This window comes from Uloborus diversus, chromosome 9, assembly GCF_026930045.1.
Source record: "Uloborus diversus isolate 005 chromosome 9, Udiv.v.3.1, whole genome shotgun sequence".
Classification (NCBI taxonomy): Eukaryota; Metazoa; Arthropoda; class Arachnida; order Araneae; family Uloboridae; genus Uloborus; species Uloborus diversus.
The window spans coordinates 64,661,718-64,674,073 of NC_072739.1; the positions used below are offsets into that span (position 1 = coordinate 64,661,718).

Below are 12,356 nucleotides of genomic sequence, written 5' to 3' on the forward strand. Positions count from 1 at the left end.
GACATGAGTAATACACGCAGGTGGTAAAAGAAATTCTTTGCAAGCATTAATCTATTTAAATATAGAGAGGCAAATAACTGAAGTTCTTTTTTGACTTCATGATAGTTTAGTCAAGTGGCTGTCAAATGCATCAAAATATGTACATATGTATGAAATCTTAACAAATTAGTGCTGGAAATGCTGATTTCTGTCTTAGTGATGCAGCAGTGCACCCTGAGACTTTTAGCAAGTTATTTTATGCCATCGACGTAAATGCTTTATTACTAGGGCAGAGACACCAGACCAAAGAATAGTAGGTTTGACGCTGGTGGAACAAAAACCCTTTGTGAACAACACTACAGGTGATGGGTGCTTGTTAAATCTGTCGTTGCAAGTCCTACACGTTCCAGATAAACTAACCAGTACCTCTTAGGAGGTTCTGGATCACGGGTGTTTTGGCTTCTGGTCTGGATCAAGACTGTTCGAATGTTGACAGCTGTTGCTTTGTAACTACATTTGACTTCTACATTACTGATGTCATGATTTCTGCTTTGATTCTATAATTGGAGCGAAGCCACACTTCCACCTTTTTGAGGTTTTTGTTTAAATGAAAGCCAGAACAGCTTATACTTAATCGGGTAGTTTTTTCAACTCGGGCTCGGTTTTCCCCGAGTGGTGTGAAAAGCAACAGCAATTTACTTTATTAACAACCTTCTATCATTGTCCAAAATAGCTCTATACAATTTTTCTCCAGTTCATGGATTAGGGAATTAAAAAAGATATAATTTAACAGTTATTATATCTTTATGCTCTTTTCAGTAGAGGAAAAATGCTTGCATGTAATTATGTTCCTCATCCAGTGTAGTTGATTGCCTTCATCGCCGATGAGCTCATTTTGTAGGCAATTTGTTGTTCAAGAAGATTTTCAAAATTTTTCTCTCTTGGTTAGCAGCAAAATGTTGTTTCAGAGTTTGGCAAACCTGTCCGTAGTTTTCTAGGAACGTTTGTAATCTTTCAGGGATTTCTGTTAATCAGAAATTAATTCCTTGAAATGCGTCTTGTTTTCTATGAAAGGAAGAATTCTCTCATTTTTTGCCATAGGTTCAGAATTTTCTTAACTTTGAAAAGATTCTCTCTCACAAGAGCAGTTTAAACTTCTCATCTTTTTCTTCTGATATCTGAACATATCATTAAGGAAATTATTTTATAAAGGAGAGGAGAAGAAAAACAGCACTTTTGAGATAGATAACCTTTTGATTATTATTTTTTTCTCATTTTGTGAGAAACATCTGTCTCTGAAATGGAAAACTTGTTTCTTTACACTTTGATATTCTGGTTTACTGATTTTTAGATAATTTTGTTTGAGTATTTTCATAATAGATAAAAAACAGCAGAAAAAGTTAAATTTCAAATTGTTCAAGCTGAGGTTCTCTAATCTTTTACCCAGGCACCACTTTTAGTTAATGACCCTACACTATATCCACCTAAAAGACTAATGCTCGGCCCAAAAGGTTAAATATATGTAACTTCTTTTTTCCCTAAATCTAACCTCAGAAGTTCAAATGTACAAAAATTTAAGCATGTACTATTTAGTGAAATTTCAGCATTTAGGGTTAAGTAAAACAGAGTGGTTCGAAAACGGCGGAATTGCTGTATTCGAGAATTTTTGTGATAGTTGGTCAAGCGGAAATCGAATGATGATCATTTAAAAGAATAAATGTAACAAGGCTGCGGTGCAAAACGTTCTTGATATATATTCACAATAAAAGCAACAAGTAATGAAAATCGTAACTGCGAAAACGAACCCTTTACAAAAAATCGCGATCGGCAGAAATGAACCCTCTTTATACTTCAGTGTAAAAAATGCGCATTTTCGATTGTTAGAGAATTCATTTCATTTCATTTTCTTTCTTTTGAAATCGCGAGAAAATGGTCCCGATTTTGTTTATTTATTTTTTGCCAGAAAGTTGGGGCTCGAGTTATACACGGATTTTTCTTTTTTCTCCGAATTTCCACCAAGAAGTAGCGAGTATATACAGCAATGTTAAAAATAAAAGGGGAAGGGGTACACTCACTTTCGGAGTACTCTGTGTATATATTCTTATTGTTTTCAAAATAATAATATGAGGTCCGATTATGTCAGATATTTAAGTAAGACTGTATTTAGTGAACAAATTAAAATGTTTTGTTCAGAACAACCTTTCAAGGAAAAAAAAGAAAATAAGCTTAATTTTTCCTCAAAATTACGATTTTGCATCTCCACTTAAGTGCTTACACGATTTGCAATCACTATCATATTCTTCAAAAAGTTTCTTCACATGACCGTGACTATGATATTAGTGTTATCGATCATATTATTTGATGACTGATTAAAATTATCTCGAACGGATATATATTACTTCACAGCTGTTTGAGTTTTTTGAAACAGGTTCTTGAAAATTTGGTGCCACATTAACCATCCAAAGGATTTGCTGTGTATTGACAAAAATATGAGACAAAGAGATGTTAAACAAGATTTTCAAAAAACAAAAATTTATACGTCATGCATTGTAATTTACATATTTCTCGAACTTTAAATTCAAATTATATGTAAATACACAGTTTGATAATGCGCTGTACAAATGTTAATGCAATGTAAAAAGTAGTAACACATTATACCATAGTTTGAGTTGTAAAGTAATGCACATGAAATGATTTAAAATTTGTAGTAAAAGTAGTTGAAGAAAAATATCACAGGCTTTATGATTTCTTTACATATGCAACTTATGTGCAACTATAAAGAAGCATTCAATGGTTCGCCATCAGTCTGGTATAAGTTCAATCACTATAGTTCCAGTAACCTTACGGCTACGATTAAATTCAGCCTTGGTTCAAGCAGGGGTGGATAAAAGCTACCATTTTGATGGGGGGGGGGGGGGGTCAGGCTGAAACAATAAAGGTTTGGGTACGAAAAATTTCTGAAACTGTTTGAGGCGTCAATAAAAAGCACCAAATCGGGTACGATGGGGGCAAACTGACCCCTCCTTTTTTTGAGAAATTAATATTTTTTATATGAGATAAAGCATGGATTTTTGCTGTTTTTTCGCTGTAATTTTCCTTAAGTATACACCTTTGAACCTATGGAAAAATTCGAAATGTGAGGGCCTGGATGTCACATACGATGTTGATTAGGATTTGGATAAATTTTACTACCGTTTTCATTGATGAATTTCGTTGAAATGTTTTGATATTTTTGCAAACAGTTCATGTTAAAAAATTGCCATCATAAACATCGAGAGGGGGACTTGAGCTCCTCCCTCTGCCCCCCTCCTTTATGGGCGCCTATGTTAACGTATCCCGTATCGGAAATGTTTCTGTACGGTGGCCGAATACATTATTCATCGACTCGGTATTGGTCTTTGCTGACTTTGCAACAGAATACAGGCGTCCCCTCGTTTAATACAGGTACTTGTACAAAACGGTTTCGATATTATACGGTACTCAATTTGCGATTATAAAACACGGTTTCGATATTACACGGTACCCAAATTGCGTTTATTATAACACGGTTTCGATATTACACGGTACCCAATTTGCGATTATTATAACACGGTTTCGATATTATACGGTACCCACTTTGCGATTATTATAACACGGTTTCGTTATTACACGGTACGAAACTTGCTTCATGGTAGTATTTATACTTCATTTTAATACTTCACTGTTTAGATATAACACGAATGTTATCTTTAAAAAGGATGGAATCTCATTTCTGTTTAATACATTCTGTTAATGTTTGATAACTCTAATAAGTTTTTTACTTTGTTTTTATAAAAACATGATTTCGATATAACACGGTACACATCCCTTGATTTACATTATTTCTAAGCCTCGTATTACACGGTTTCGATATAACACGGTACATATTGACATGATTTTTATATGTACATGATTAATTAATGTAAAAAATAAGTTACAAAATTATTTAAAAAAAAAGTCTCGTGTAACACGGTTTCGATACTACACGGAACGAATTAACTGTGTTATACGAGGGGACGCCTGTATATTGAATTGCGATTAAAATGGAAATAAAAATGATTTATCTACACAGCTGTTTCTAGAACCGGTCGGTAGGTATGGAGGAGGCGCTTTTTTCTGCGCCTTCTACGCCGTCACTTTTTTTCGAACGCCGTGTTCACCATGCTGTTTTCATTCATAAAGGATTCGGCATTCGTAGATACTGATGTTCGGGTCCTGCGGCTGTTGGTGACGCTCCTAACCATCTGCCTTCGGTTGTACGTCCGTTTCAACAGAAAGAGAACCTGCAAATAGTTGTTTAAAACGAATATCGTGGTTAGACTAATTCAAAGCAAAATAGGAACACAGTTCAACCAGGGGCGCCTAGAACTTAAAACTTTTGTGAGGGCGGAAATTCCCCACTTGCCGAATGGAACTTTAAATTTTACTGAATGATGATAATTTCGCCGAATGGAACTCCAAATTTCAAGGAATGATGATAACTTATTTAAATGGAACTCCAAATTTCGAGGAATGATGATAACTTATCCAAATGGAACTCCAAATTTCGAGGAATGATGATAACTTATCAAAAAAGAACTCCAAATTTCGAGGAATGATGATAACTTATCAAAAAAGAACTCCAAATTTCGAGGAATCATGATAATTCATCCAAATGTTGAACTCCAAATTTCGCCGAATTGTCAGACAATATTTGCCGAATAAGAACACTTTTGGAAGGTCAGAGTGGTGACCTCCCATTAGGGCGCCCCTGAGTTCAATTCGTGATAACTCGAAGCCCAATAAATTGAATATTTCTTTATCTCGAAGCTTTCATTGGGTCTCAAATTCTTGAAAAGGTTGTGAGAATTTCCCATAGCCCGATTAACTCTGAGGTTTTTGGCAGTTCCTTGGGACTTCGATTTATTAAGAATTGATTGTATAAAGCTATTATAAAATATAATACAAAAGATTTCGGTTTCGATCAATTATCATACAGTCAACTCTTGATAACTCGAAGCCTTATAACTCGAATATTTCTTTATCTCGCAGTTTTGCAGTCGGACCCCAAATAATTAAGGGTTTTCAATACAAAGTTGTCTTCATGTCTCAAATGTACTCCTTATAAGTCAAATTTTTTGCGAGAGTGTCGTTTCCATTTTATGTATAAATATTCTGCAAAAATAAGAAAAAAAAGTGTTTTTCTCCTTTGACACAATATTTTGCTTATCAGCTTGTAATGAGGGTTATCATTTATTTACAAAACTGTTCCTTATTGCACACAGTATTGCAAGATTGCGTGAGCAGATTGGGTTACTTTTGCCGTGGTTGACAACTTAAATTTTATTTCTGGATAATCTTTGAAAAACTTAAAATTTTGGAAAAAATTGAAAAAATTGTTTTTATTTTCTGGATGACTCAATTAATCTGCTCTTAGGTCAAAAATACGTTTAAAAGCAATACAGATTGAAATCAAGGGAGGATAAGTTGGACCTATGACATACAAACTTAATGACGTTTTAAGATGCGATAAAAAAATAATAATAAAATAAAAGGGTTAAAAAATAACTGCCACTTTCGAAGTATTTTAATAAAATTTATTCTCTGTAGGACATTTTTGCATAATAATTAATTTTATCCTAACTATAAGTATTATAGAGAATATCCAATATGCACTTTTCCTGAAAATAAATAAAAGTAATCCTTTAGAAGGCTCGGAAAAAATCTTTCAATAACACGAACTACCGATTACTCGAAGGTTTAGTCGGTCCTTTGGGACTTCAATTTATCAAGAGTTGACCGTATATTATTTCTCAAAGGTGTTTTTGTGGGTACGCCGTAACTTTCGTAATACTTCATCAAAATTCATAACAAAGAGATCATTTCAAAGATTTTCGTCATCGGTATCGGCCAAAAATAAACGAACAAGAAACATTTTGGTTGTTTAAAAAAAAAACACTAAAAAACCGGATTTTTGATTAATGCCCTCAATCAATCTTGGGCTTGTATCTTAAGGGGCAAATCCGTTCTGCCATCTAGTGAAAGCAATTACGTCAAAGTAATTTCGTTACGGGAAAGTCTATCTGTATTATCTTCGAAAAAGTGCAGTAAATATGTAAATACGTTGATCAAATGTTAAAACGCTCATTTTGCTGTTTTTGTACATGACTGTCACGTTTCAAATATTGAAGAAACTCTGTTTTAAATAAACACCCATTTAATACTTACCACATTTACATCAATGTCGCTCTTACTCCAAGTACACACTGTATAATTGAAGTAGGTAAGCTTATAGTGTGTTCAAGGGCGAATGTTTCGCACGGATCGAAAAGTGTACTCTTAATTTAATTTTTAAATAGTATTAAAAAAGCTGTAAAACCCTGGAATTCTAAAATATAAATGATAAGTTAAAATAACAAGCGCACTTTCCAAGAATTTTTGCTTTTAGAAAATTTAACTGATTAGTGTTAGTTATTTTGAGCTATAGAAAAATGGGGGGAAAATGTTCGCTACGTTATTAGCAATCTAAAACTTTAGGCGTCATATTTAGATCTGAGCATGAAAATATAAATGACGAAATACGGGTAAAATAACGACTATAATTTCTTGCTCTTAGTAAATTTTTGCTTAAAATGTAATTTTCAGATCAATATACTTACAAAGACAATATAACAAAGTCGAAAAAATTCTTTTAATAAATATTAAATTTTCTCTCGAAAAAATAGTTTTTCTCACCAGAAACCATGTGATAGTGTGATAATGAAAAAAAAGGAGGAACAGAAGGAGCATGGTAAGGAATAATATTCTGGACGCATAAATTACTTGGCTTTGTCTCACCATTGTCGGAATAGGAGGACATAAAGTTTGCCGAAATTTCAAGAAAAGCCGCCAAATTTAATACCTTTGCAGTGGATGGCCTGCCACATGCAGACGGTGAAATAGCGTCTTAACTTCATCTTCTCGCCAAGTCATTAAATTTAGCGCTTTTCTTTATTTTTCGGCTGACTTTAAGACTCTATATCTCGATAACGGGGGCACGAGGGCAAACAACTTTTGCATCAGAAATATGTCTCAATATGCTCTTTCGATTGCTGCCTAACGTTTGATATTTTCCATTATTGCATTATTTGCGTGGTTTCCTGGTCAATATTCTTACCTCATTATTGAAGTAGCAGAAGATGAGCGAAACCACTCCACCCTGTAAAGATCGAAATTCATATTAAGGAGATAATTTCTTCAAATACAGTGGAGCAAAAAATTTACTATTTTAATCAACATTTGCTAAAATAGCAGTGCAAGTTACACACGATTTCCATGTCAGTAGCTGCGCCATATAAATTTTTAGTTGGTATTTTAAAGAAGTTAAGATTCTATTATCAGGAGGTGCTGGTTCGTAGCATTTGAGGGGATGCGCCATCGCTCTTAGGGGAATGAATCCCCTTGCCAGTTGCTCGGTGCTTGTGCTATAAGTTTATCGAAGCATACATCACAAGGTATTTTTTTTTTATCCAAGCATACATCACAAAGTATTTTTTTTTTATCCCTGCCCCCTACAATGACCCTTACTCTAATTGAAAAAGCAAACATATTTCTCGTGAAATACGACATAAACCCATGCGAATACAAAATATTTTGTTAAAAAAGTAAGATGTCGACAACTATACTAAGTTTGAAGTGAAAAAAAAAAAAAAACATTAGGTTGAAGGAGCGGAGTAACATTTGATGAAACATTACATTCAAGGTAAGGAATTACCCTTGAATTAGTCAATATATAATTAAGAGCACAGTAGAGTCCCGAAAATTTGACCTAATGCTAAACTTTGATATTAGCCAAAATCCTGAGAAGCAATCGGACTATTGTGGACCGAAAAGAGGCCGCGTAAGGGAAAACTTCCGGGTTATTGACAGCAGATCTTTCGAGTGGGATTTTTTCGTCGTGCCAAGGTGTAGCGGAGGTTTGTCGTTGGGCTATAGAGTGACGAGTTTTCAGGACTTTACTGTAATAGAATCATTACTCCTATCTATGTAAAATTAAAAACATATCTTATGTCTTTACTTACTTGCAAGCCATCCACAGAGTATGTGACAATGTTATAAATCTTCTGCCAGTAGCAATTGTTGACACGTGGATGATAGCTGAGGAACAGGAAATGCAGCCCGAACAAAGGAATAAGTACCATTGTCGCTCGTACTGCCCTCCTACAGATGTATTAAAAGTTATGTAAAATATCTATTGCAGAAGGTGAGGTTAAGTTTGATCTGGACGAACTGCTTGCTGTTAATGAAGCATTAAGCACTCGAGATAAATTATTAGCGAAACAGAAGTTCACTGCAACTTACCTGAATTGGGTGGGTTCATCTGAATGGGATGATCTCAATTTAGTTATTATGACTTGAATAATATGAGCAAGAAAACAAAAATTCACCTGAAATTATAAAAACTAACATTAGGAAAAAATTGGAATCTCTCCCGACTCAAATGAATCATAGCTAAAACTTAAAAATAAAATAAATAAATAAATAGATAGATAAATATATAAATGAATAAATAAACGAATAAATAATTGAATACATAAACAAATATATAAATAAACACACACATAAAAACTAAATAAAATAAATTAACTAATGAATGAATAAACAAATAAATAAATACACGCATAAATGAATTGGTAAATAAATGAATAAAAACACATATGAAAAATAAAGTAAATTAGTTTAAAAAATACATTAAAAAAGAAAAGAAGAAAACAAAACTGGTGCATATATTAAAGAGCTACAAAGCCGCAGACACGCATGTTTAACTCATACTGTCTCTTCCCTTTTTCTGCCCCGTAGGTTAAAAATGAATGCTTATGTAATATATCAGCAGAGTAATTTCAAAGTAAATTTCAGATTCGCGTAGGAAAGCTTTGAAATTATGTATTAATCCTTTAAATAAATAGACGATTGCTATTGGCCACTAACTCTAATCCGAAAAGAAGAAGAAATTATCATTCTGCAGCATTCTACTCTTACCATGGAGCTTCTTCTGACGCCACGGGCTCTATCAGTAAAAATAATTTTTACAAAAACATGGACACAAATTTATTGGTTCGATAATTTCCATTCAGTAACTGTCATTCATAAACCAAAATGGCAAAGGTAACAATGGCAAAATCATAGCATCAGGGGGGGGGGGGGGGGGGAGTTTTGTGGTTTAACTCTCCATAACCCTTGTTTTTAAGTCACACTGCCTGTCTTAGTGTTATCTTTACTAATAATAAATCTCAAAGTCTCTCTGTCTGGATATCGGGATCTCTCTCTGTCTGGATGTCTGGATCTCTGTGACGCAAGCAGCGCCTAAACCGTTTGGCCGATTTTCATGAAGTTTGACACAAAATTAGTTTGTAGCATGAGGGTGTGTACCTCCAAGCTATTTTTCGAAAATTCGATTTTGTTCTTTTTCTATTCCAATTTTAAGAACATTTCACCCAGCAAATTATCATAACGTGGAAGAGAAAATTACGAAATTATCATAACGTGAAACCGTAACATGGGCGAGCAAATGAACATAGCAAATTGGCGAGAAATTCATCATCCATTATTTGTAAACATACAGGCGAACCTTTTAATTTTCTACTACGGGCAAAACCGTGCGGGTACCACTAGTGTTATAATATTCGTGAAAGGAGATCAATTTTGGTTGCAGTAGTGCTGTGTTTACATTCAATTTTAGCGATGAAGTTGCATTAGACTTCTTTTAAACCATTGATCCCATGCAAAAATCTAGCTGAATCACGATATATCTCAAGACATATTCAAAGTTAAAATTTCTACACAAAGCACAAACTATTTTATTGCTCATACTGTGTTTCATTTTTTGCGTAGTGATTCTCAACCAGCACAGGTCCGCAGAAAAATTTGACCGGTCCTCAGAAATATTTGCTTGTCCACGTTAAAAAAATTTCCTCTTACTTAAACTCCCCCTCTAATAATAATATCCCATTCGACGTTTTTACGTGAAATTTATGATTAATTTTCATAATCTTCTATGATTTTTCACAAATGCTTATTTACTTATCTATAGTTTTTACAATAGTTATTTATGACTACATTTAAATACTTTTTGTGACCTCTTTAAACACTTAGTAAAGAATTTATTTATTTATTTTTTAAAATTATTATTACTGAATAAAAAAAGCATCACTAGTCTACAAAATCACAAGTTTTTCACAATCTGATACTCGAAAGGTTTTCTTCCTTTTCTTTTTTCGCAAAAAAAAAAAAAAAAGAAAGAAAGAAAGAAAAAGGCAGGTAAGGGGGGGGGGGACCTTGCCAACTCGCGATTTTCTTTGTAAAAATCTTGCCGGCATGTGGATCAAAAAAGGTTGAGAAACTCCGTTAGCGGGGATAAGTTAGTTTCCCTGCATCGACATAATGCTCGAGGAGAAACAACTTCTACAGAAATCGTTTATTTTTTTTACTGCGAGGGGTCGGGGTCAACAGCCACAGAACTCTTTGTTTTTATCGCCATATTTTCGAACCAAATATGATAATATTTATGCATGTAAGGTATGTTTTGACCTTGACACCCAGGAGCAAATTCTGCCATGTTATGACCTACCTAAGGGAAAAAATGAGGAAGTTCTTCCGCCGCATATAAACGGTAGTTATTATTTTATTAGTAGCCACTTTTTTTTTTTTTGTTAGAGTGCCACCTTTTTCATTCTTACGCACAAAACGAAGTATTTTTTGTAATTTTTTGAATTTAATAATATATTAAATGCATTATTTAATGCAAGTAATATAATTTATTAAATTAGTTCACAAAAGCTGCGTTGTAATTTTGGTGGAAAAACTTTTACCGATTACTAAATGCCTTTTGAACACTTTAAGGTCATAAATTTTATTCTTTTTTTGGTTTGCTCTAGACCGATGATTTTTTATTCGCCATTTGTTTTATTTTATCGTTTTATGTAGATTGCGGTCACTAACTTTGCCTTTTAACCCCTCATCAAGGAGAAAATGCTGGATGCGCTAGTGGTTCTTCTACTTCAATCCGCATTTTAACAAATTTTTGTAACAGTAACATGTCCCTTACAGCAGAATTACCTGCACACTACTTCATAGCTATCAGTTTTCCAAACAGAAATAACAAAAAATAACATGAACTCGAGTAAACTTACCACTAGTGCTAAAAGCATTGGGGAAAACATAATCCACTCGAAATGATTCGCAGGAACAGTCCAACACCTAAATTAAACGACTTAAAATTAATTATGGGTTTCAGTACACCTGCAAATGTAGAAATAGTAGGGTCTACTTACAAATCATCAGCTTTCAGTTTTCTGGTTATGGCCCAAATACCAACAGGCAAAGCAGGAATGCCTAAGAATGATCGTGAAACAAACTAATTATCCAGAAATAATACAAAATGTAGAAAAATACTGTTTATTCATACACACATTGCGGTAGTTCAAAGATTCAAAATCTTGACAAGCGGAACGTTTCGGTGAAAATGTAATAAAGATACTGTCTGTTCTCGTACCCCGCGATTAGCAGCTGCGAACGGCTCCAATTGAAAAGGGGTGGTGGTTTAAGAAAGCACACTTCCCGATGCATTCAGTTTTTGCTTGCTCTTTACTTCCTCCTTCTTACCTCCCCCCGTTTTGATAAAATCAGAAGAGACCTGACGCATGCGCAAATTCGAGTAAGGTTTTGCGTTAAAAGATTGGACAGTACTCGGCATTTCTTAAACAGTAAAAAAATATTTATTTAAAAGTTCAATTTAAAATGGTGGCATACCTTCATTTATAGGCCTTATAGGTTAATTGCTAACTTTAAAGTACCACATTAAATTAATCAGCGCCGAGTGAAATATATGTATTTTCAATTTGGAAAAATTAACGGTTCTTTCCAATCAAACTAATGAAAACAAGAATACGGGTATACAGTGGAACCCCGCCTCTCTACTCGCACAGCTCGTTATTTGTGCATTTTGTTCAAGTAAAATTCAACTCGTCATTTGCACGTTTGATCCGCGATTCGGACAGCGTCACTTTAATATTGGTCGAGCTCATGGCCGTATTTAAGGGGCGGGTTTTTAAAGTTCACCACCCCTGAACTATATTTAAACAATTCCAATATGTGCTTTTTATTATACTTTTTTGCTGAAAAACTTATTATTATTATTTTAATTATTTTATCAATTTCATTTAAAAATGAAATTATTACTTTCGGCGAATATATATACAAACTCAGTGTTTTATCTGCAGTATTTATTTTTATTTCAATTATTGTAAACTCCACTACTAACACAATAATTGTTTCCTTCAGATTTTGAATACCTGACGCGAACAAAAACATCAAAATTCTTTAAATTTAAAACTACTAAATTC

The 12,356-nt window shown here is 33.8% G+C and overlaps 1 protein-coding gene across 1 annotated transcript in view; it reads right to left on the reverse strand.

The window, feature by feature from the left end:
• Positions 1–3,908: 3,908 nt before the first annotated feature.
• LOC129229771 (calcitonin gene-related peptide type 1 receptor-like) overlaps positions 3,909–12,356 on the reverse strand; it is a 96,669-nt gene continuing 88,221 nt past the window's right edge. Inside the window, exons 8-13 of the mRNA XM_054864144.1 lie at positions 11,286–11,346; positions 11,145–11,211; positions 8,317–8,402; positions 8,037–8,175; positions 7,133–7,174; positions 3,909–4,280 (exon numbers count right to left, since the gene is read on the reverse strand). Of these exons, the coding sequence (XP_054720119.1) occupies positions 4,131–4,280; positions 7,133–7,174; positions 8,037–8,175; positions 8,317–8,402; positions 11,145–11,211; positions 11,286–11,346 (545 nt within the window). The 3' untranslated portion in view covers positions 3,909–4,130. The remainder of the gene's footprint in view (positions 4,281–7,132; positions 7,175–8,036; positions 8,176–8,316; positions 8,403–11,144; positions 11,212–11,285; positions 11,347–12,356) is intronic.